General features: G+C 40.9%; 2 protein-coding genes across 3 annotated transcripts in view; both read right to left on the reverse strand.

Annotated features, from left to right (window-relative positions):
- Positions 1-25,479, reverse strand: part of LOC137075054 (gastrula zinc finger protein XlCGF57.1-like) — a 421,471-nt gene that overhangs the window by 324,782 nt on the left and 71,210 nt on the right. The gene's annotated exons all lie outside the window — the stretch shown is intronic.
- On the reverse strand, positions 14,836-16,943 carry LOC137075785 (uncharacterized). The gene is made up of 3 exons (XM_067444738.1): positions 16,711-16,943; positions 16,088-16,205; positions 14,836-15,312 (listed from the first exon to the last, which is right to left on the reverse strand). The coding sequence occupies exons 1-3, from the start codon at positions 16,941-16,943 to the stop codon at positions 14,836-14,838; spliced, it is 828 nt and encodes a 275-aa protein (XP_067300839.1).

The raw sequence follows: 25,479 nt of genomic DNA on the forward strand, positions 1-25,479 counted from the left end.
ACTTGCATTATTTGAGAAACTCCGCACAAGCTCTCGACATAGGCGTGACCTGCGAGGAGCTGACCGACGCCTCCTTTTGGATTGTGAGCTCGAATGATGTAAAAAGGCAGATAAAAGCGAATGTGTGCAGTCGGTGGAATAGGCTCTTTAAATCTCCGCGCTGTCATGACGGCGTCTATCATGTGACAATTCCATCATGGCGCATGTAGTACATCCGACTCCATTCATACTACCCGTATTCATACTATATAGAACATACTTTTTTAACGGTCGCGAAGTACGTTCTAATTCAAATGTAGTACCTACTCACATAGTACGCGATTTACGGACGCAGCCTCAGTCTCTGTATCTCTCAGTCTCTGTATATTACTCAGTCTCTGTAGCACACGCGAAGTCCCAGTCCAACTCTCTCTCTCAACTCTCTCCCGGCTCTCTCTTAAATGCGCTCTCTCCATGCCAATTACTGCAATCGGAAACAGGTGTTCGTCAACTGTGCTTGACCTACTTACCTGCCGCTCCACTCCGTGCTCCCTCTCCCGCTGCAGACCTCGCAGAACCACGCCCCCCTCGCCACAGTTATCTATACCAGAGTGTTTCTTCATTTCACTTGACAAAGCCCTCAATCCTGCTAAGGCCTTAGTCACACTACCATCAGGAGCAGTATTGTTTGGAATGAAGGTACAGCACATCTCTCCTATCATAGAGCACACTCCTCCTTTTTCTGCTAGTAACATATCCAAGGCCACATGATTCTGCATTGTAATTATTGAGGTCGGAGCTAGTTTTTCTGTCAGTCCTTCCACCGCATCCCCGGTCCAATTAGCCAGCCGCATTACATTATAATGTACATAATTTATTCGATTCACTTTTTTTTTTTGGGGTGATTGGAAAGATAGCAGCTACCAGGGGTATGTTCTCAAACCCTGTAGCTACTTGATCAGCTAACTTATATTCATCTGGAACTCCTCTTGGTATGCCTACAGCATCAACATAAGTAACACTGTTTTTGATCAAATCGAATGATGACATATCTATTGCCTTAACTTTCTTTAATGTATTCCTCTTTCTCCTAGCCTTACTCTGTGTCTCATCCATCTTTACAGCCCGTTCTCCTATTAGGGTTAATGGAGCAGCCAATCTAACCATTGCACACTTTCCTACTATATCCCTCGAAATCCTTACCAATAACACTTGTTTCCGACAGTAATAATATAATCCAGCTCTGGCCCATTCTCCTATCACCTTTCTGCATTACTTACAGTGGTCTTACACCAACTCTTATCTACTTCTCCCACATATTTTAGATTTTTCAGTTTTAGTGAAATTGAAACATAATAATAATTTCCCTCTCTTGGGGTAAAGCCATACCCCCATTTATCTTCTGGATGCAGTGGGCCGGGTTCAGTGTTCAGGGTTGGTCTAGCTCTTGCACATGCCACACACCCTTTCATACCCTGCTCAGATGCAGTATTTTCAATCCAATTCAACCATAAACTTTCCTCCTTATATCCTGTAGCAATTGCCAATCAGTCGTGCGGGGTCAAGTTTGTATAATCAGATGGAGTTATCACCTTTTCATTGGTTAAGTTTCTCATTTCCGCACCAATTGTAACTGGGGCATCCACACTCCTTATCCTTATCAAACCTAATGGATCTTTGCCCGAAATGTCTACCCCTATTGTTTTATAGGTGTTCACTGCATCCCCTCCATCTTTGAGTCGAATTACTATCTTATTCATCTTTTTCTTATCCCATCCATCGCCATATCCTCTAAACAGGGAGAGTCTAAATAAGATATTATTAGATTTCCAGTGTGAGCTTAGTACCTTCTTTACAAACCCTGGTTTGGTGAACCAACTAATGTCATGCCATCAATCAATCAATAATTTATTTATATAGCGCCTTACAGCAGCCAAAAGGTGCACAAGGCGCTTTCCAGAACAAACATCAAACAACAACATAAAGACAAATACAAACAAACAAGAACAAGACTAAAAGTCAAAAGCTTGATTAAAAAAGTGTGTTTTCAGATGTGCTTTGAAAATACTCAGCACCGTGATGTTTCGAAGGTGCACAGGGAGTGCATTCCACAACTTAGGTCCTAGAACACTAAATGACCGGCCTCCAAACTTTTTATACCTGTATGTTGTGGTAACCAGAGAAATTTGATCAGAGGAACGGAGTGTCCTGGCTGGCTGATATATTTTTACTAGTTCAGTGAGATATACTGGGGCCAAACCATGGATGGCCTTAAACACAAACAATAGGATTTTATACTCCACCCTAAACTGCACTGGGAGCCAGTGAAGCGAGCGGAGGACAGGGGTGATGTGTGACCGTTTAGATGTGTTAGAGAGAAGACGTGCGGCAGCGTTTTGTACCAGTTGAAGGCGACTGATAAGTGATGTATTTAGTCCAGTGTAGAGGGCCATGTATGGCACCATGGCCTAGATGGCTCTAAAGTGGTAGAGGGCCATAAGCAACCATATACATCGTACCCCGTCCAGGCTATCGGAGTTTCTCCACAATCAATAACTTCACATAAGTCAAATTCCCACATAGCATCTTTCCCTTCCATTTTTTCTAGCACTAGCTTTACTCCCCCTGGATGGTTCATTTCCTGAGTCACCTTATCTCTTTTTTGCTTACCGTCCTCCTTTTCATAGTATTTTTCTATGATACCAAATATGGTTCCTACTAATATTATAGCCGAAAGGGTTACCATTCCCAGCACTTTACAATTTTCCCACAGCCTCATTGACGTTGTTGGTTGAGGATGAGTCTTTGAAACTCCGAAACACTCTGGTCACAGTTGACACAAAATTATAATAAACAAAACAATCTGTAATATCCTTAAGCAATATAAAACAATGAGTAAAAATACTGAATATTTTGTTATGAAGAAAAAAATGTTAAAAAATGTTAACAATCACAAAATTAACCCCAAAAGATCTCCTTTTCTCTTCCCCCCTCTTCAATAGGCTTTACACCGTGATCTTTATCTCTGTCCCTTCAAACACTTCCCCCAATATCTTGATCACTTCTTTAAATTCCAATTTGTCTAATCCATAGCCTAACCGTGGTACTGACACACTTTTCACTCCGTTCTCCACGCACCACTCTCTCATCTCTTAGGCTCTCTGTGAGTGTACTGTACGAGGGCAAGCCAGTACACCAGAATTTAGTCAATCCTGTCTCCCTCTCTTGTTACTGCACACTGTCCAGGTTGTTTTCTCTGCTGTTTTATTTTGAACACCCCATATCTCTCACAAATTTGTTTTTCTATCCCTGCCCCCAATGCACAGTCTGCACTTATACAATGAGCAATTGGCTCTGATTCAGGTGTTTCAAAAATGTCTCCTGTTTTGAATTGTATGTTAGAGTGAGTTGGTGTGATGTTCAATCGAGTTACTGTCTGTCATTTGTGGTGCCCAACCTGTGTCCTCAGAATTCCCAGGAGTTTGTATCTGTTTGTCCCCCTTATCTGTTTGTCCCCCTCTTGGACCTGGGCAGCCAGGTCCATCCTGGTCTCAGTCAATGACCTGCTGGGTGGATCACACACAACACAAGAAGAAATATGATACCAAGTGTCACCACGGCCCTCTAACTGAACACAATGGGATGTCCTGGCTTTAACACACAGTGGGGCAGACCACCGCGGGGCAGACCACTTTCTCCGAAATTGTCTCATACGGACCCACTCCGAGCTGCAGGGCGGTGTGTCAGGGAGCTTGTCAGAAATCTGAGGGGAAAAACATTTATCAAAGAAGTTAGTTTGTCAAAAAATGGTTTGGCAGCCAGTGTTAGTGTATCTTCACACGGAAGTCCTGCTGCTGGACCTGGAAATTGTTGGCCAGTCAATAACTCATATGGGGGGGACCCTGTACATCTGTTAACAGAGGAACAAATAATCATTAGTGCAATTGGTAAGTCATTTAGCCAGTTCGGGCCTGTGGATGCAGATATTTTCTTGTATAGTATTGACCATTCACAGCCTCAACTACAGCATACCCTTCACATAAAGACCCTGAGGTATGTCTGTAACAGCAGCTGTCTGTAAATAGCTCCATCACCCCTTCTCCTGTCAACTTGTCTGCCTTTAAGTCTGGTCTAATTTTTTGAAACCACTTCAGTAATTGGTGAGCAGTCATGTGACTCCCCTTCACACATCAACTCCATATTCACTCCATCATGTGTATAGCTGATGTTAGTGGCTGTCAAAATTTTCATCATACGTCCTTTGTCTCATTGGAGAGAAAGTGAATGATGCAGAGCTGACACCACAGAATGACTGGTCAATATTGTCATTTGGTGACCCATGACAATATTGGAACTTTTTTCGACTATCTTGGCCAATCCTGCTACAAACCTTCAGGGAGTGCAGAATTATTAGGCAAATGAGTATTTTGACCACATCATCCTCGTTATGCATGTTGTCTTACTCCAAGCTGTATAGGCTGGAAAGCCTACTACCAATTAAGCATATTAGGTGATGTGCATCTCTGTAATGAGAAGGGGTGTGGTCTAATGACATCAACACCCTATATCAGGTGTGCATAATTATTAGGCAACTTCCTTTCCTTTGGCAAAATGGGTCAAAAGAAGGACTTGACAGGCTCAGAAAAGTCAAAAATAGTGAGATATATTGCAGAGGGATGCAGCAGTCTTAAAATAGCCAAGCTTCTGAAGCGTGATCATCGAACAATCAAGCGTTTCATTCAAAATAGTCAACAGGGTCGCAAGAAGCGTGTAGAAAAACCAAGGCGCAAAATAGCTGCCCGTGAACTGAGAAAAGTCAAGTGTGCAGCTGCCAAGATGCCACTTGCCACCAGTTTGGCCATATTTCAGAGCTGCAACATCACTGGAGTGCCCAAAAGCACAAGGTGTGCAATACTCAGAGACATGGCCAAGGTAAGAAAGGCAGAAAGTCGACCACCACTGAACAAGACACACAAGCTGAAACGTCAAGACTGGGCCAAGAAATATCTCAAGACTGATTTTTCTAAGGTTTTATGGACTGATGAAATAAGAGTGTGTCTTGATGGGCCAGATGGATGGGCCCGTGGCTGGATTGGTAAAGAGCAGAGAGCTCCAGTCTGACTCAGACGCCAGCAAGGTGGAGGTGGAGTACTGGTTTGGGCTGGTATCATCAAAGATGAGCTTGTGGGGCCTTTTCGGGTTGAGGATGGAGTCAAGCTCAACTCCCAGTCCTACTGCCAGTTTCTGGAAGACACCTTCTTCAAGCAGTGATACAGGAAGAAGTCTGCATCCTTCAAGAAAAACATGATTTTCATGCAGGACAATGCTCCATCACACGCGTCCAAGTACTCCACAGCGTGGCTGGCAAGAAAGGGTATAAAAGAAGAAAATCTAATGATATGGCCTCCCTGTTAACCTGATCTGAACCTCATTGAGAACCTGTGGTCCATCATCAAATGTGCAATTTACAAGGAGGGAAAACAGTACAGCTCTCTGAACAGTGTCTGGGAGGCTGTGGTTGCTGCTGCACGCAATGTTGATGGTGAACAGATCAAAACACTGACAGAATCCATGGATGGCAGGCTTTTGAGTGTCCTTGCAAAGAAAGGTGGCTTTATTGGTCACTGATTTGTTTTTGTTTGGTTTTTGAATGTCAGAAATGTATATTTGTGAATGTTGAGATGTTATATTGGTTTCACTGGTAAAAATAAATAATTGAAATGGGTATAAATTTGTTTTTTGTTAAGTTGCCTAATAATTATGCACAGTAATAGTCACCTGCACACACAGATATCCCCCTAAAATAGCTAAAACTAAAAACTAAAACTTCCAAAAATATTCAGCTTTGATATTAATGATTTTTTTTTTTTGTTCATTGAGAACATGGTTGTTGTTCAATAATAAAATTAATCCTCAAAAATACAACTTGCCTAATAATTCTGCACTCCCTGTAGAACATGGTGGTTGTCTCTGTTCTACCGGATCAAGCAGCACACTTATGTATTTCAAAACCCTCCTGCTACCCCGTGCTTTCTGGAATAAGACACTACATGCACTTTGACCCGATTCTGACATGTCTAGGTAGAATTTCTTTGAGTAGTCAGCACTCTGTATTTGCTGCCATGGATAGCTTTTGCTTCAATTCTATGAATGATTTTTCCCCTTCTGTAGTCCATTTCAATCGTGCCTTTGGATTTCTCATGCCCTCATCATTAATCATATGCCTTAGCGGTTCAGTCAGGAGTGCCTACATGGGGACATAGTGCCTGCTTTGGGTGATTCAAAATGTATTTTCTGTGATTTGACAGTCCACTACCCCCAGACACAATTGTTCATCCCAGGAAGGTAACCTGCTGTCTGCACACCTGTAGCTTACCCTTACTGACCTTAAAGCAAGAGTCCAACAGCTGTTTTAATATAATTTTTTTTTTTTTTCTCGCCTAAACAATCTTTCCTTGTTGTGGCAGCTAATAACAGGTAATCTGCTGTGTCTGTTAGGTTGTACCAATTTTCCTGTTCTGAAGTTAGTAAAACTCAGCCAACTACCCCCTATTTTGCCTATCAATAACCCTTGTCCTTTTACTTCCCATTTCTGTCCCTTTATTTGACTAAAATATTCTTCATAAATGATGTCCCATCCTGTCATAATTTAGGGTGCAATAAAAGGGTCTGGTGGTGGTATGTACGTTTCTAAACTTGAAATCCAGGGTTTCCAGAGGTTGTCAGGCTTAACCCCCAAGTCCAGCTCCACCCAGTATATATATCAGCCCCTCCCCTTCTTTTGCTGGGGTCAGTAGCCATTGACCATTTTGGCTTGCCGCTAACCCCCCTTCTTTTGAACAATTATGAATCGTACCATTTGGGAAGGAGATGATTATACCATCGGGTGAACACAAAAGGCTGGCTCCTAATTTGATTAACAAATCTCTGCCCAACAACGGCACAGGGGCCTTTGTGGAGTAAAGAAAGTTATGACGGAGCCTTTTTTTTTTTATAGGCCAAGTTTCTGCCTCCCCAGAGAACCCCATGACTTCAATTATTTTGTTTGTCAGCATGTCAGCTTTCACTGTATATATATCACTGTATATATATCTGGCCCAAGCCCTGAAAGGGCGCAGAGCCCTATTGTTCTTCTAAGGACAATTTAGCTTTTTCGACTATTCTGGCACTTTCGGGGCCCTTATAATGCTCGAAAACTCTTGAAACTTTGCACACACATCGGAATCTGCGGCCATCAGGGCCTGACCAATGCTGGTACCCGGGCCTGGCAGGGGGGCTCGACAGCGCCCCCTAAAGTGGGGTCTGAAAACATGGTCTATAAATCAAACACACTTGGCACGTACATGTATGAAACTCGGTACACATATAGATCTCATTGGGCCGAACAACTTTCATGCTCTAAGTTATGTGTCAGCCCAACAGGAAGTGAGCTGTTATGGGTTGTTCGGAAAACGCATGCTGTGGAATTTAAACATACTCCTCCTAGACGATTCACCCGATCAGCACCAAACTCGGTCAGCATGAAGTCAAGACACTGAGGATGCTAAATTGCGAGCAACTTTTTGATATCTCAAACGGTTAGGCTGTGGCGAGGAGATGAATTTATGGCGAGAAAAGGGAAACAGGAAGTGTGTTATAACTTCTGCATTCATTAATTCATTTTGATTAAACTTCAGCTGTGTGTTCGTTGTAAGAGCCCGATCACATGGATATGACTTTTGTGAGTCAAAGTTATAGCGCCACCAACTGGCAGCAGGAAGTGTGTCACTTTCAAAATGCTTTGAAATCACCATCTTATTTTTGCCCGATTTACTTCAAACTTCATCAGTATAATGTCAAAACATAGCAGATAAAAAGCTGGTAAGTACTTCCTGATATTGTATATACTGTTGCCACGGCAACACATCAAACTATAACATTCTTTTTCGCTGCTTTTGAGACTCTTAAAATGCTTCAAATTACATGAAACTCAACACACACATCAGACATGCTGTCCAGTAGATATGGACAAAGACTTAAAAACGGGCATGGTGGAGGAGCTCAGTAGCGCCATCTTTTGACAAAAGTAATGCAATCTTTTGTCAAAAGTGGGGGGGTTAGTTTTATCTTCAGTCACCAAACTCTGTATATATATTGTTCTCTTTGAGCCGAACAACTTTCTAATTTACAGTCATTATCTCCGACGAACAGGAACTCAGATATTTAGGGCTTAAGGTGTGAGGACCTCACTGTAATTGCTCAAACCATCATTTTTCTTTTCCCAAATGAATTACATTTTTGAGGGCCTAAACACACATGAAAACTCATGAAACTTTGCACACACATCAGAAGTGGTGAAAACATACATCTGTTATGGGTTTCAGAATTAGGTGTGGCAAAATGGTTCGATAGCGCCACCTACAAAATTTAAATTAAGCGTCATTCGTGCTACGTTTCATGTATGAGTATGAAAATTCGGTAGACGCATTCAACAGCCCAATACCTACAAAAAAGACCCAAGGCGCCAAATCTGAAAAACCAACAGGAGCTGAGATATTTTGAATTTTCTTTGGTAAATTGGTGCAGTTTTTGCCATTGCCAGACGTTGTACTTTAACAAACTCCTCCTAGAGATTTAATCATATCAACATCGTATTTGCACAGTCTAATCTAAAGGCCTTTGTGGTGTTAAATTGGGAAGATCTTGAGTTTTCCCTGAAGGGTGTGTCCGTGGCGGCCTCACAAATGTTGATGTTTCGCCATGACACAGGAAGTTGTTGTACCTCAGGCATACAATGTCTGATCTGCCTCAAACTTCACATGTTTGACAAGAGTCCTGGCCTGAAGACATAAACATGCCAATATTCAGTCAAAGTTATAGCACCACCAACTGGCAGCAGGATGTGTCACTTTTTGAAAAAAATTTGAATCACTGTCTTACTTTCACCCGATTTACTTCAAACTTCATCAGTATAATGTGAAAACATGACAGATATAGACCTACGAATGGATTCCTGATATTTTATATACTGTTGCTATGGCAAAGTGTCAGTTTAATTATCTTTTTGGGTGTTTTTGAGAAATTGTGTGTGTGTGTGTGTGTGTGTGTGTGTGTGTGTGTGTGTGTGTGTGTGTGTGTGTGTGAGCCTGTTTATGTGGTTTATGAGGACACAAATTTGTATAACTACATGGGTATTACACTGGTATTACACTATAAATGTGGTTTATGAGGACATATCAAATGTCCTCATAATTCAAATGGCCTTAAAAACATACTAAATGAAGTTTTTTTGAGAAAGTAAAAATGCAGAATGTTTCCTGTGATGGGTAGGTTTAGGGGCAGGGGCAGTGTAAGGGGATAGAAAATACGGTTTGTACAGTATAAAAACCATTACGCCTATGGAGAGTCCCTGTAAACCACATAGACCAACGTGTGTGTGTGTGTGTGTGTGTGTGTGTGTGTGTGTGTGAGCCTGTTTATGTGGTTTATGAGGACACAAATTTGTATAACTACATGGGTATTACACTGGTATTACACTATAAATGTGGTTTATGAGGACATATCAAATGTCCTCATAATTCAAATGGCCTTAAAAACATACTAAATTATGTTTTTTTGAGAAAGTAAAAATGCAGAATGTTTCCTGTGATGGGTAGGTTTAGGGGCAGGGGCAGTGTAAGGGGATAGAAAATACGGTTTGTACAGTATAAAAACCATTACGCCTATGGAGAGTCCCTGTAAACCACAGACCAACATGTGTGTGTGTGTGTGTGTGTGTGTGGTCTTTTCCATAGGAGCAACTTGTATAAAGGTGTCAGTTCACCTCTGCCTGAACTTTCCACACTCAGGGTGGATGAAGTGTACCATGATCTTCCAAGTGATGTGGCTCCGCTGATAACAACTATGGCTATGGACATTAATGTTCCTCTGGTTGCTTCTGCATTTGGAAATGTGCAAGAAGGAAGTGTGCTATCTTATCACATGCCAGCAAAGAGAGTGCCGAAAACATGTCCACACACATACCCCTTTTCCACCAGAATGAACCGGGTGCTAGTTCGGAGCCAGTGATAGTGTCAGTTCTAAGTTGGTTCGACTTGAGAGCCTTCTAAGAACCGTTTTCTTTTCCACATGCTAAGAGCCACAACAGAGCCAGGTCTTACGTCATACCAGAGTCCTGCACGGGTCCATCCCAGACCCGTTAATATTTGCCCGTTACCCGATCCCTGCTCGCAATAAATCACACATGCTAAAATCATTTCAATTAAAATGCTTTATTTTTTTTAATATTGCACTTCTCTCAACATCAACAGTATCATGAATGGGTTAAAGAAACAGGCTAAAGTGCCTTTATAGACTCGTTGTCAACAATTTTATATACTTCACTCACCAACTTTACTTTTACTTCATCCATTGCTTATCCTGCAACGCTCGCTCCATCTGGGCTACGAGTGGCATCAACAAAAGTCACAGTGGTGGTGACGTGATGGATCAAATGGCAAATAGTTGTTGCGTGTATGTGTAATGGTAAATTGGACATAGAAATTGTAATACAGTATGTTTGGGGGGGGAAGAAGGACGACCGGATCGTTTTGATCGTTTTTCGAGAACCGGCGAACATTTAAAAGACTTAACCAAACAAAGCGAAAGTAACGCGGCCCCTCACGGACATCTGCCACGCACACACATAATAAAACAAACACAACTCAACGTAAAATCCAGGTCTGGTGATCTCTCGTCCTTATATGCCGCCGAGCTCCCTCGTGAGAGGATTTGAGACCGGTGTGTCTCACAGGTGACACTCATTCGCCATCACGCCCCGGTCTCGCTCGCTCCTCCGCCTTGCCACAGCACAGAAAAATATTGCACATATTTTTCATCCGCGCTTCTACCCGCTCGCACGGAATTAATTATCCGCCCACACCCCGCCCGTGTATTTTATAATTTATGTCACAATCCACCTGTTTTAGCCACTTTTATGCCCGCGGGTACCCGACCCGTTGCAGGACTCTACTGCTAGCGAGGCAGCGGGAAACACACACACACACACACACAATTTCCAGGCGTGTTCTATCTAATGCATTGACGCTGCGCAGACCAACCCACATATGATATCCAAATACTGCGCGAGCGATTCAAAAGCATAAGGGGTCGTTGGCGCTCGCTCTACTTTGATGTCATACGCAATCAGTCTGCACAGCGCGCGCCGATGCATCTCGAACAAGCCTTCCCTCAGTGGCCCATGGCTTTATGATCCTACATCAGCATTAAAACGCCGCAAATCCAACGCATTTGTGCAGCTCTCCATGATTTGTATAGACGGAGATTACAATCCAGCAGCTGTTAGCTTGATTAGCTGCTATTGAAAAAATGGCGGTCACAGGTTTGTGTTCATCTTGTTGATCACGGTAACGCCGCCCCCAGCCGGTGACGCAAGCGGTTCTTACTTCTAGCCCAGCAATGTTTTGGTGTTACTTAAGAACCACTTTTCCTGGCTCGGAGCTGGTGCTTTGGCTGTGGAAACACAAAGAACCGATTTGAAACTAGGCTCTGGCTCCGATTTAGCACCAGCACTGCCTTGGTGGAAAAGGGGTAACAGATGCTCCTTCTCTCCCACAGCTGCCACTTCATGATTACACGCTGGGGCCCTCTACCTGCTCTTTTGTCTGCACTGAACATCAGCAGCACCACATGATGTCCCTGGCAACAACATTAGAGACAGCACACAAAATTGCCAACGGTACAAAAGAGCAAAGTTCCTGCATTGAATGGCACCAACTAAGGCGGCCCCGCATCACCTCCTCCAAATTCAGAGGTTTGTCACACCAGGGCACAGAGCTCTGCTGAAAATCTTGCAAAAAAGCTTCTTAGACCTTGCCATCAGACTGCAGACATGCGGAGGGGGCTTGACATGGAACCTGCAGCAGTAGAGGAGTACTGCAGAGCAAGGGAGGTTAACCACTATCCATGTGGCTTTCTTATCCACCCAGACGCACCCTGGATAGGGTCATCACCTGATGGCATCGTGTATGATCCAAAGGGGCAGTCTGTGTTTGGCCTAGTTGAAATTAAATGCCCCAATGTAGCAAGCTATGTTGACTGCCCATATATTAAAGGGGGGGGGGGGGGGGGTGAAATGCTGTTTCATGCATACTGATCTTTTTACACTGTTAAAGACATGGAATCCCATACTAAACATGGACAAAGTTTCAAAAGTTAAGGTGGACGTTTGATGGGAGTATTTCTTTGTCAAAAATACTACTTCCGGTTAGTCATAAGTTTCGGCAAGTTTTTTGCGATCATGCGTCCCCTTTGACGTTAATGGGGGCGGAATTTCCTTGTATGGGCCTTACGGACAATTCTACCGGAAGAGCGTGAGAGAGAGAGGGAGAGAGCGAAAGTAACAGGCTACGCCCATCAAAGCGCTGGCTCGTAGGCTGCGCTGCACAGGTGATGTGCACAATTAACAATGACATCAAAAAAGTGCGTTTTTGGTTGCCAGACCAAGACAGTCCTGCACAGATTCCCCAAAATCCCCGCGGTAAGGCAACAGTGGATGGAATTTGCTTTTCCAGATCAGCAACTGAGTTGCGCGAATGTTTATATCTGTTCGCTGCATTTCGGTGCCGACTGTTTCATAAACAAGGCCCAGCTCGACGCCGGATTTTTTTTGATCGCCTAATGCTGAAGGATGGAGCAGTCCCAACGATAAAGGTCCCAACGTTAGAACCGCGGGCGGTGAGTTAGACTGCTTCAAATGTCTGTGTTTTTGCCTATGCTCATTAAGTAGCCCAAACATGATCACGTATAGTTAATTGATCAATGGAGCATGCGATGTGTAGTGCGTGTACATTTGTTTAGCTGGCCACTATATGTGTAACTTTGTTTGTGTATTGTAAAAGCACTCCAAACAACAATACACAAAGAGTGGGGAAATATGTTGAACTAAATAAGCGCGCTTCTTCATTCAAATGCGCTACTATTCTGTGTCTTTCTATGTAAACACTAACTTAGCCTGCTGTGCAAAACCAGTCCGCTTACTAACGTTACAATTGTCTACACAAACCACGCGTAAACACACACACACACGTGCACAACTGCACTTCCCACATGTACACCTTCAAAGACAAAAATACGACGATATAATTCAAGTATAAATATGTAAATAACACAAGCCGCTAAGCATATTATATAGTTAGTGTATAACTTGTACCACATACAGACGTCCTGCTCTAGTCGTTTTTGCTGCTGCTCCTGTTCAACAGCAGCCTCTGGGTCTGATTCCGGATCATAGATGTATGGCTGTATCTGATTAAAAGCCATATTTTTATTTTGAATAAAGTTTTGTTCCCGCTGTTAGGGATGATACAGCTTTACGACGCGCTCAACACAATAACAGCTGCGCGCACACGTCATTATTTAGCTCCGCTCACACGATACGCCCCCACCCGCTCGGCTTTTTTCCCGAAAGACTCGGAACAGCGCATCTTTCTTATATAATTATAAAAAAAATAAAGACTTTTCGGAGATATGCAGGATGCAATGCTACTCTATAGGTACTCAAGATTGACATGACACTGACTGAAACTGAGTGTTTAGTTAACTGTAACTGAGTTGTATTCAGAGGATTCCCAGAGACATTGAAATTACCAAAACAATGAAAGAAAAAATTGACCATTTCTTTTTTTATTGCTACCTCCATGCTTACCTAAATAATTAGTTGATAATAGCCTGTCACACTTTTACAGAATGATTTCTTTTACTGTCAGTTCTAATTATTATTTCACATAAATTTGTACATTTGTTTGGTTAAAGTATTTTATATTGTATGTTATATTTCATAGTACTGAAAATATTGTAATGTGTGTGTATATGTTATATTATTAATTTATTAAATTACATATATTCCTTCCTATGAATGTCATGTGTGAATATATGTAATATATTATTAATTAATTAAACTTTCCTTTGAATGTTATTTTGTTGTTGTTTTTAGGTAATTCATAAGTACCACAAAAAAATATATATATATATTTTATAACTTCTTTGTAACGACCAGAATGAAATACATTTTTTGGGAGCCGTAAAAAAAAAATTGTGGTGTTATCAATAATAGATATATACCTCCAATTCTGGCCAGGAAAGGCTATTCATTATAAAAGGCTTTTCCAAAAATGTGAAGAAGGAAATTAAATGTAAAGTCAAATCATTGAAACTATTTATTATGTAAACATTTATGTGTTTATTATACAGATGGCTTAAAAGCACAGATGAACCAAAGTACATATAAAATACAAATGACTCAGTACTTTATATTCAAAGCGTATATGCAATGTACAGCAGTGCATACATAACATGAGGTACTATAAAATGAATGAAAAAATTATAGAACAAAATATATACAAAGGTACATTTAAACAAAGTGATTACAAAAAATGTAAATAAATTACCAATGAACATTTGTATACATTTGTAAAAGTTAACAATAAACATCTCATTATTGCTCGATTCTCATTAGATTTCTAGACATGTTGTGGTCAATTTTTTACATTAAAATTTGATTTTGCTATTTACAGACAATGTGTTTCTATAGGGCTATGTTGGCTTCTTTGCCCAAGCCTTTACAAGAGGCCCGTTTTCATAATTCGTCAGGAGACAAGCAACAGTGTACAGCTGATTAATGTTGCCAAAAAGCCTAAGTGGAACTTCTGTGTCAAAGAACTTGTGTTCTTTAACATGGCGTATTAGACGATAAACATGCACCCTGAGGCGTGCAATTGCTTGCGACTCCATTACATCACAGTCCGACATCTGGGATTTTCCAGAGAGAAATGCTGGCCTATTAATCTTGCAAGGGACAAGGTCATCAACAAGGAAACCTCAGTCAACCATAATGGCCATCCCAGGTCTCAAAAGGGAGATAATTCCAGACTCTCGCGTGATCTGTTTGTCACTGATGGAACCAGCATACAGGGGGGAGATAAATGTGACCGCCCCATGTGGAGCTACTCCGAGCAGCCCTTTCAGCGTACAGTGGGACTTGTATGCAGAGAACAGTTCACTCTGGAGAAAAGGTGATGAAGGGCACTGGCACCTCAGCTCCGTGCAGTCCAGGATGACTGTAGTGTCTGCATAGTCCTTGAACTCAGCTGGCAGATGTTCCCTTATTTTTTCCTCTGGTATCCAGATCCTCACAGACCCTAGCACAGTGTAAAGAAAGTTGCTCCATGTTGTGATGATCCGACTGACTGTGGACTGATGGACTCCATACTGGTCAGCAAGGTCACGTTGTTTTGAACCCAGCGCAAGGTAGTTGAGAAACAAGAACATCTCATCAATGGGCTGCAGGGAACGAGTCTGTTCAAAAGAAATAAAATGTATATATTGAAAGCAATGTTCATTAGCCCTGAACTTTAAGTTGTATTGTATGGTCCATGTAAATAACTACCGTATTTTCCGGACTATAAGTCGCACTTTTTTTCATAGTTTGGCTGGTCCTGCGACTTATAGTCAGGTGCGACTTATATATCAAATTTAATTCATACTGACTGACAAGAATAAACATATAGCCGCGAGAATGCGCTCTATGCTGCTCCTGTAGCCTAATATTTACTTATACACAACAACTTAGAAAGACTGAACACAAACAAAATGCTCCCATAAAGGAAATCTTATTCTGCAAAATACAAACAGCATGTAGTAAAACATGCAGCGGAGAACGATTCTCACAGCATTCGTCTCTCCCGGCAGAGAGTTCAAGCCTCTGTGGACTCGTTCCTTCAGCTCTGGCCATCTTGCTTACAGTCCGCAAGTAGATTTCTTTTTCTTCTTCATCACAATTAAAGTAACCTCTGCTTTTCGCCAGTCCCTTACAAGTTTCTCACTCACTTCAAACTTTCTTTCTTCTGCTCGGGTTATGCAGTGAAGCGGGCACGAGCGAGTGCACGCGAGCAGGTGGTCGCATGCGCGCGCGGGTGCTCGCGTGCTCGCATGCGCGCGGCTCCAGCTCTGCCCTAATGCGACTTATAGTCCAGTGCGACTTATATATGATTTTTCCGCGTCATGACGCATTTTTTGACTGATGCGACTTATACTCCGGAGCGACTTATAGTCCGGAAAATACGGTACTTACAACAGTGGAACTTGGCTCTGTTAAGGTGCCTCTCTGTGCTTGAGTCACACTGACCATAGATGGTAGCGAGGGTTCGATTAAGGCCCAGAATCTCATCAGCAGGTCATAGGATGCAAATCTAAACAAATACAATTAAGATATTAGCTTTTACATCTTGTATCATCATTTATCATTTTTACTTTTCAAATAGTTTAGCATTAATCAGGAACTTAAATAATTTATTAGGCATTCTGGGAGACACAACAAGTGAATAGGGAAATAAATTATGCATACATTTTCCTATGAAATATTAGATGATATTATTTAAATGTTGTTAATTATTACTCCCATTATTACTTTATATCTCACTCTCTGTCTCACACACACACACACACACACACACACACACACACACACAACTATATATGTTGCTGCAAATGCACTACGTGACAATCAGTATGTTTGACAATAACACCAATCCAAGGATACTGAGAATTATCACTCCCATTATTACATCATCTCTCACTCATTCACACACGCACGCACAGTATGTTTGACAATAACACAGATGCAAGGATACTGACAAAAGTTTAGTCAAGTCAAAGATTAGTAAGTAAACTTTATTCCAGCTGGTTATATCTTACCTCGTGAAGAAACGTATGTCCTTGTCTGAGGCAGCAAAACGATGAATCCCAAAGCGCTGAGTCATCGTCAGCTTTTCGACTTGATCCCTCAGCTTCAGGATCTCCTCTCTGAGAGACACGTTGTCTTCAAGGGCTAAATCAAAAACGGCAGGATCTGGAGCAGAAGCGTAGTCGTGGTCCATGGGGATATCAACCGCGACACCGCTGGCGGGGGCCGCTCTCTCCTCTCCCATACCCCCGGTCTTGAAGTGGGAAGGGTGAAATTGTTCCACTCAAACAATGCGGGAACAGCTCCCTTAACTAATAGCCGTCTCCCTGTCTCGGACCCCGGCTCACGAACATCCTCTTTTTTAAAATGCCGGCTACATACTCGGGTATGGGGAGTAACTGAAAAGTTGTCCCTCCGTATAGCGACAAGCCATTTTCGCCTTATTTCCGCATCAGATGGAAATGTGTGGAAACTAAGTACTACTTACTCAAGGCTTGACACAAAGGCACACAACAATGTTCAGCTGTAGTGCTGTCAGTTCGCTGGAATTTAAACGTTTTTTTTGCCATAACTATCGCTTTGCAGGTGAAAAAATGACCTCAGTAGTGTGGTAGCGGAAGTAGCTTAGCTGGCGGAGATTTTAGCGGAAGTACGTAATCGCCTGCGTGTGCATATAGGCCATTGATTTCCTCCTGGCCGCGGCGCGGTGACGCATGCGCATTTTGCGATGACAGAACTAATGCAATTTTTGAGTGTTTAATTATTATTTTTTAAATATTGCTGATATTACTGTTAACAAATAGTTTGTATGGGTAGAACATTATGAAACAAATATATGGGAATATACTGCAATTATATGCAAAATAGCCTATATTAAAGGAAATATAAAGTAATAAAGAAAAACTAAAGCCTTTTTTAATATAGCTACTGCAATGTATGCATATTGACTATATTTATAAAATATGGCTATATTTTAACACATACAATATTTAGTAATTAAGATATAAATAGTATTACATGTAATATCCATTAAGTTGTATCCTTTATTGTGTAGCCTTACTGTATATTGAATTTCCCATATTAATGTGAATGCATGTACACCCATCTTTACAGAATGAGTTACAACAAATTTCTACTTCCCATCATGCTTTACTTCTGATTTAAAGGAGGTTAAATGTTAAAATTAATTGTTATTTCATGTGTTTTTGCTCAATTTAATAGAGGGAGATATATTGTCGTATAGTGAAGTAAATATATTGTCACATATTTTTCTAATTGAAAGCAGCAATTCCTCATGTATTATTAAATATTGTAATATATTTATCCTGTATATTTTTAATATGCAGTTAAATAATTTAATATATTTATCATTCACATATATAAGGAAATATTTTCTTTGCGTTAGGGTTACCCATTTTTATTTGTTTTACTTGCTAATTAATTTACTAAAGTAAAATCTCACTGATTTGCAGGGGTTGTATTTAACACAATCCAGCATATATATTTTTTACAGTGTAGGACATATATGATTGAAAATACATGAATATTGCACAATTTGTATATGTGTTTTTTGCAGCATATATGATCCTTATAGTTTTCTTTTGGAACATATAAGAATCACACATGTTTTTAGCGAGACTTTTCCATATGGGTATGTACACAAGTTCAGGAGTGTCCAAACTCAAACTCGTTTCTGCAGGGCCACTGTAACTACTGTGTTTAGCTTCAACTGGTCTCAACACCTGCTATTCTATTTTGCCTACGAATACATCAAGTTAACGTTAGCTTTTTCAGATTGAATTGGGTCTGGAACTAAGTTTGCAGAAGAGTGCCCTTTGCAAGCTTCAATGAGAGGAAAGTGAGTCACTAACATTAGTTCTTGCCATGCAGTTAAAATGCTCCCTTGATGCGAAACTCCTTTAGCAGATGTGCTGGCCCCATTCTCCCGACCATCATCATTAAAACATTTACTATACGGAAAACAATGCCATGAAACAGAACAAACTTATTTGACCTACCTGTAATGAAGTGTGCATGTGCAAGCATGTCACCTCGTCTCTAATCAAGAAGGAGAGTGATTTACACGTGCTTCCCAGAAATGGGGGGGGGGGGGGGGAGAGAGAGAGAGAGAGACTTGGATTCCCATCCTAAACATAGACAAAGTCTAAAAAATTAATGTTGGGCGTTTGATGGAGTATTTCTGTGTCAAAAATACTCCTTCCAGTTTCTCACAAGTTTCGAAGAGTTTTTTTCGAGTATGGGTTGGCTTGATGTCGACAGAGCGGAAGGTCCTTGTATGGGCCATACGGGCTCTTCTCCCGGATGGCTGCGCTTGCCGTGACTAGAGGCGAGAGAGCAAATGCACGCCCATAAACACTCTCTCAGCTGCAGATCCACTCGTCCGTGAACACTTATGTTGCTATAGTCCGCGTCGCACTCCACTTTATTCCTATGGGTGACATCAAGCGACTTCAACGCTTCAGCATTCCGGAAAGGCAGCGCTGCATTCCGGAAAGGCAGCGCTGCATTCCGGAAAGGCAGCGCTGCATTTGAACCGATTTGAACGCAGAAATGACGGGAAGCTTCAAAACATCGCTTCAGTCGCGTCGCAAAAGTAGATCCCTGCGGTCACTGCTGTCACAGGACTTCACCAAATCATACCAAAGAAGTGTGTTTTTGATGGAGCGGTTCCGGCGATAAAGGTTCGGTCCTGCTTTGGAAGCAGGCGGTGAGTAAAACTGTGAGTGCAAAACCACTTTGCTTGCTACTGCTAAGGTTTAGTCGCATACAATAATCCATAAACTGAATCATGTCCTCATAAACTCTGAGTAAACACACACAAATGTTGACAGGCCACTAAATACAGTACATACCACAGAGACGGACGTCCTGATGTTGTTGATAGGTGGTGCGAGGTCAAGCAAGGGTGAGACAGCGGGGGTAGGGTATTACTAAGATGGAAAAATACCAGAGCTGTATTTTCTTTGTGTGTGTGTGTGTGTGTGTGTGTGTGTGTGTGTGTGTGTGTGTGTGTGTGTGTTAACCTATGTTCATAGAAATGCTGCCAGGAGACTGATGACGCAGGACACCCCAATTGGAGGAGACAGAAGGAGAAGGGGACGAAGAATATAAAATATGCATGATAAAGTTGTGAATTCATTCGAGAGCAGCCATAGTGAAGCCATCAGGATTTTCCTGATGCTGGTCTTTGCTGGTCTGAATCCTGAGCTCAGAAACCTTTTTTACTCGCTGTTACTTTAATAAATGTATACTTTTGATTGATAACTCGACTCTTGGCCGATCATTGAACTTGGGGAGGACTTTGGGGAAAAAAAGTCCAACAGGAGATATGAAGGATGCAATACTACTCTATAGGTACTCAAGATTGACATGAGACTGAGTGTTTCCCCCCCCCCCCCCCCCCCCCCCCCCCCAATGTCAATATCAAATGTCATTGTTTATTTGCTCTGGTGATATGATAAATTACAGGAAAACTACTGGGCCCTGCACATTTTGTAATTGGGCCCTAAAAAGACTAAGACTAAATTATTTTGTATACAAAACTATAAAAGCTTAATTAAATGAACATGTAAAAAACAAAAAATCTTCAAAGCTTGTTGCTCTAAAAAAAAAAAAACATTGTCTCGTGCTATTCAAATTTGGCAGATCAAAATATATTTTTACATACACATACTACAATAATGCGATTTTGGCTAACCATTCTTCAGTTTAGTTCTCTTAACTCTCAAACAACAAAACTGACAGTTAATGTTATATTGTTTCCCTAACTACAGAAAGTTGTCTATAGTGATCAGCACTCACTCAACAACAGTAGCCACAGTTGACACTGTCAAAAACAAGGTATGTGCTTGTATGTACTCACAGACTAACACATTAAGCCATTGGTTCTCCATTCTGATCTTGGCTTGGGGACCCACAAAATTACACAATATAGATGTCTCCATCTAATGTGCTGTTCTTCTAGATCATCTATTATATGAGTTGAATCGTGTACTAATGGAGACATCCAAAATGTGCAATGCAAGGGGCTTACAGGACTGGAGTTGAGAACCACTGCATTTATCAGATCATTACAATGTACTTTGTTTTGTTAATGTCTCAGCACCATGGCATGCAAACAACAATCATACTGGACATAGCGAAGAAAAGCCAAAAAGAGAAGGTGGACAAACAACTGCAGTCAATACATGCAGTATCATCACCATCATGGAGGGAGGAGGATGGTAGCATGCAAAGTGACACAAGCAGCATCGTTGATGGTGACGATGTTGAATTTATTGATTGTCTGTCCCAAATCGATGAGGCTGAATGGCACATGCTTTATATAGCAGTGAGTCTAACACAGACTCAGACACAGAGTCTGAACTGCATTCAAGTTCCCTGGATGACGACTTGGCAGCCTGGGCAACAGAGCATAAAATAACACATGTGGCACTAAATTCTTTACTTAATATCCTCCGTGAAGATGACTTGAATCTGCCAAAAGATGCCAGGACACTTTTAGGAACAGTCCTTTCCAACAGATCTGAAATACAGATCAAGGCTGGTGGCCAGTTCTATCATTTTGGCCTACTTCAATCTATTTTAGGAGTACTCCACAAGAACTTGGACATTTTGAGAAACATGAGCAATTTGGAGCTCCAAGTGAACATTGATGGTCTGCCTCTCCATAAGAGTTCAGCAACTCAATTCTGGCCTATTCTTGGAACCGTTCAAAACTTGGTGCAGGAGGAACCGGTGACAATAGGTTTATTTTGTGGTGCAGGTAAACCTAGCTCCCTGGAAGAGTATGTACAAGACTTCATCAATGAAATAAAAAAATTGGGTAAGGGTTTTGAATTTGAGGGAGTCAAGTTAACATTAAATATCATTTTGATGGTTTGTGATGGACCTGCACATGCATTTCTCAAAAAAGTGAAAGGACACACAAGCTACCATGGATGTGAAAAGCGCATTCAGGATGGGGTTTACATGGAGAACAGAATGACCTTCCCCAGAAATGACATGACTCTTAGAAATGATGAGAGTTTCCGAAATAAAACTGATGCGGATCACCACCATGACACCTCACCTCTGGAAGAAACCTCACTAGTCTCTGGATTTCCCCTTGATTACATGCACCTTGTGTGCCTTGGAGTCATGAGGCGGCTTCTCCTCTTGTTGCTTAGGCTGGGTCCTCTCACGTTCAGGCTGTCAGGATTCCAAGTCTCTGTGTTGACAGAAACTTGATATCCATCGAGTTGATGACCTCTCAACAACAATTAATTTCTGCAAGCTGGAGAGCACTGAAAAAAGGGGAAAGCTTTTTTAGTTCCTTATGACCATTATTTTGTTTCATTCCCTCTTTTAGACGCACAATAATTATTATTTTTCCTTTTGAATGCATGTGTTTTTTGTTTTGTTACAAATATTTTATGTATATGAATCATGGATACGGACAGCTGGAATTTAATGAATGTCGTTCAATATTATGGGGCTCTAGGTTGTTGGAGCTTAAAAACAAATACAACCACCAAAAAAAAAACATGTACCTGATAGTGGAGTTTGTGGGTGAAGGGCCAACTGGGCCTGTAGCAAAGTCCTGGTACGCAGATGGCTATTCATGGTGGCCTCCATTCAAAGACTTGGACTGGTTACTGAAGACTGTCAGGTTGATGGAGGCACCACAGCCAGATAAAGGCTGGACCAAACATCAGGCCAGAATTCTGCATGAGTCAGGTAAGTTAAACTACACTGTACATAAAGATTAAAACATCACTTAAAACTAAATTACCCATAGCCTAATGCTTTCATGAACTGAGTAAAGATACTTTGTTTCTTTCAGTATCTTTTGACAATATTTCAAAAAAATGGAAAAAGGCATGCTACACTTCTGACATTTCTGAATCTGAAGTTCCTGGGAAAAGAATTCACAAGTAAGTTGTCAAAATGCATATTTTACTTTTAAAATAGATACATTGAAAAGTAATTTAAAAACAACCATATTCAAAGTCTTTTGAAGCCATACAATATATTTATGTGAGTAACAAAGATACTTTTTTTTTTCTTATCGTGAATTCAGCCCGTGTCAGAAGGCACAAACAATCTAATCCAGCTTTGCAAAAAAAAATCTAAATAATCCTAATTTTCCTCTCAGAAGGAAAATATACTCATCAGATGATGAGCCTCATGATACCCCCCACAAAAAGTAGAAAAAGCTCCACCCACACCAAAAGCTCCACCTGCACCCCTAAAACACTTCAAAACGAAAGGTTATGAAGTGTATGGAGGACACATTCATTGCACATGAGTAAAATCTAACACAAAGTAATACATTTTTTCCTGTATAATTAATTAGAGAACACATTCTCTGTCCTGAGATCCTATCAAGACCCAATACCATCTACATGCCAAGGAAGAATGCAAAGTAAAAAAAATTATGAAAAATGTAATACATTTCAGACATTACTGAGCAGGGTGGAAAATTCGAAAAAAGGCTAGAACGCAGAGTAAGTCATTTATTTCTATAGAAATAAGACTGATCTTTCTGGTGAAGAAAAGCTGGAGCACAATCATTTGAATATGCTCCAGGGTTTATACTGATACAAAGCCATATGCTAATCGCTGAAGTAACCCTTTAATTGATTAATTTAATATATCACCCTGAGATTTTAAAAGCTGTAGTGGCACGTAAATCACTGTAGATGCTTTCACCAGTGTATTCCAACAGTGTGATAAGATTTGCATAAGCCATTCCTATCGCAATGCTGATGATGTGACCCATTGAACTCTATTGAGAATGCAGAAAAACGTTGTGGAGAAAGTCAAACATGATCTAAAACAGCCACTAAAATGAATGTTGAAAAGGAAAATTTCATCATGCAAGCTTTTAAAACTCAAATGATGACCACCCTAGCAATCGCCTAGCAACTACCCAGAACACCTTAGCAACCACCTAGCAATGTGCTAATACATTTAGGCATCTATTTGTTATTGATTTTTTTAGAATGTGTATTATCTACATATGTCTTCATACACATTATAATATTATACATACACCCATTCTATTATTATATTATATTAATAAAAGAGGGTGATGATTACCTGCTTAATTAAAGTTAAATAGCAGTTATAATTTTTGGAAAAACAAACAAACTAATAATAACAAAATCAGAATTTTGCCAGATCTTATCGGTGGCGGGCCACTTTTGGCCGCGACAGCAACAGCTAAAAGCTGCCTACATTGAACACAACAAAGCGGCAGGACTTTGTCAGAAATGGAACAGGGAATGTGCTTATGGGAATTTGTCACGGTGCATTCAGTCAAGTATTGAATGTTATACTAGAAAAGTATTGCGATACCCTGCTATTACAAACGGTACGATATAGACTTTTATTAGTACCGGTACTTTAAGGAGGACAGCGCTAATATGAGCTGTATTTCTTAATGTGCGTGGACGTGTGACAGCAGGTGTCAGGACGTGTGCAAAGCTCTGCTTCCACCGGTCACTAAACATTGAATGTAGAAGAGTTAAATATATACGCGCAGCACATGACAAAGAAAGCTATTTTTTGTGCAATTTTTTGCATATTTTTAAAAACATATTATTCATATTATCTGTTTTTTGTTTGTTTTTTACCGTGGTATCCATTTAGTATCGTTATCGAAGTATATATATTTTAGTCTGGTATCGTATCGGAGTCATAATTTTGGTATCGTGACAACACGATTCAGTCTACACATTATCACTGATTATAATGGGTTCTATTGTCATGGTGTAAGTGTTGTTTTTAAGACATTTATGAGCTTTTTGTGCTTGCAGCTGCTTCTGGTGTGAGACGCTGGAGTTGCATCACTGATCAGTGTACACGTATGTTAAATTGAAGTGCTAAACTTGAAACATTCTACATTTTAAAGTTTAATAAAGATACTTTACCACATAAACTTAGTGTATTGCAGCTGTTGAGAGGAAAATTCTGGAGACACTAAATGAACTGGACATGAAGATCAATCACCTAACTTCAGTGGTCCAGTCCCTTGCAGGTAACACCCATCTCAATGCTCCAATCCTGGTGGTGGACAATGAGGATGATGTCTTTCCTCTCACATCCATGGAAGAACTTGACAATCTGGAAAGACAATTATTTGAAAGAGGGATGATGCAAAAGATGGTAAGAATCATTGACTCACATTCATTCACTCACACACAAACACACACACACACACACACACACACACACACAAACTCTTGCACTCAATCACACACAGACACACATTCATTCTCTCAACACTCTCACTCACATTCATTCACTCACTCACACACACACACACATTCATAAATTCTTGCACTCAATCACACACACACACACACACACATTCATTCTCTCTCGCACACACACTCAGACACATCACACATACATTCTCACACACACTCACTCACACTCTCATTCTTACACTCACACAAACACATTCTAAAATGCTAATTTTGACCCTCAGTCTAATCCCATGAATTATTTATTTACAGGTTGAATAGGCAAGCACCGCGGCTGCTGTACCTGTTTTCAGGTCGAATGTTTGCAGAAGGTAGGGTTTTGTCTGTGCAGGCGTCTCATTACCAGAACGATGTTAGATATGACGTTTTCTCCAGAAATCACGTGCACGTGTGTTGACATTCTTGGCTAATCACAATGAAAGGATTCCGTTTCAAATGCCGGACCTCGATAGTGTTTTAGAGGATGGTGATGCGTTGTACGTCGCTGCTAAAATGCAGCTTATTGCT

The sequence above is a fragment of the Pseudorasbora parva genome, chromosome 5 (assembly GCF_024679245.1).
Source record: "Pseudorasbora parva isolate DD20220531a chromosome 5, ASM2467924v1, whole genome shotgun sequence".
Classification (NCBI taxonomy): Eukaryota; Metazoa; Chordata; class Actinopteri; order Cypriniformes; family Gobionidae; genus Pseudorasbora; species Pseudorasbora parva.

Coding starts and splice junctions, on each gene's coding strand:
- LOC137075785 (XM_067444738.1), bottom strand. CDS start 16,943: ATGGGAGAGGAGAGAGCGGCCCCCGCCAGCGGTGTCGCGGTTGATATC. Junction 16,206..16,710: donor GACATACGTTTCTTCACGAG/GTAAGATATAAC, acceptor GTATTTGTTTAG/ATTTGCATCCTATGACCTGC. Junction 15,313..16,087: donor CAGAGCCAAGTTCCACTGTT/GTAAGTACCGTA, acceptor TCTTTTGAACAG/ACTCGTTCCCTGCAGCCCAT.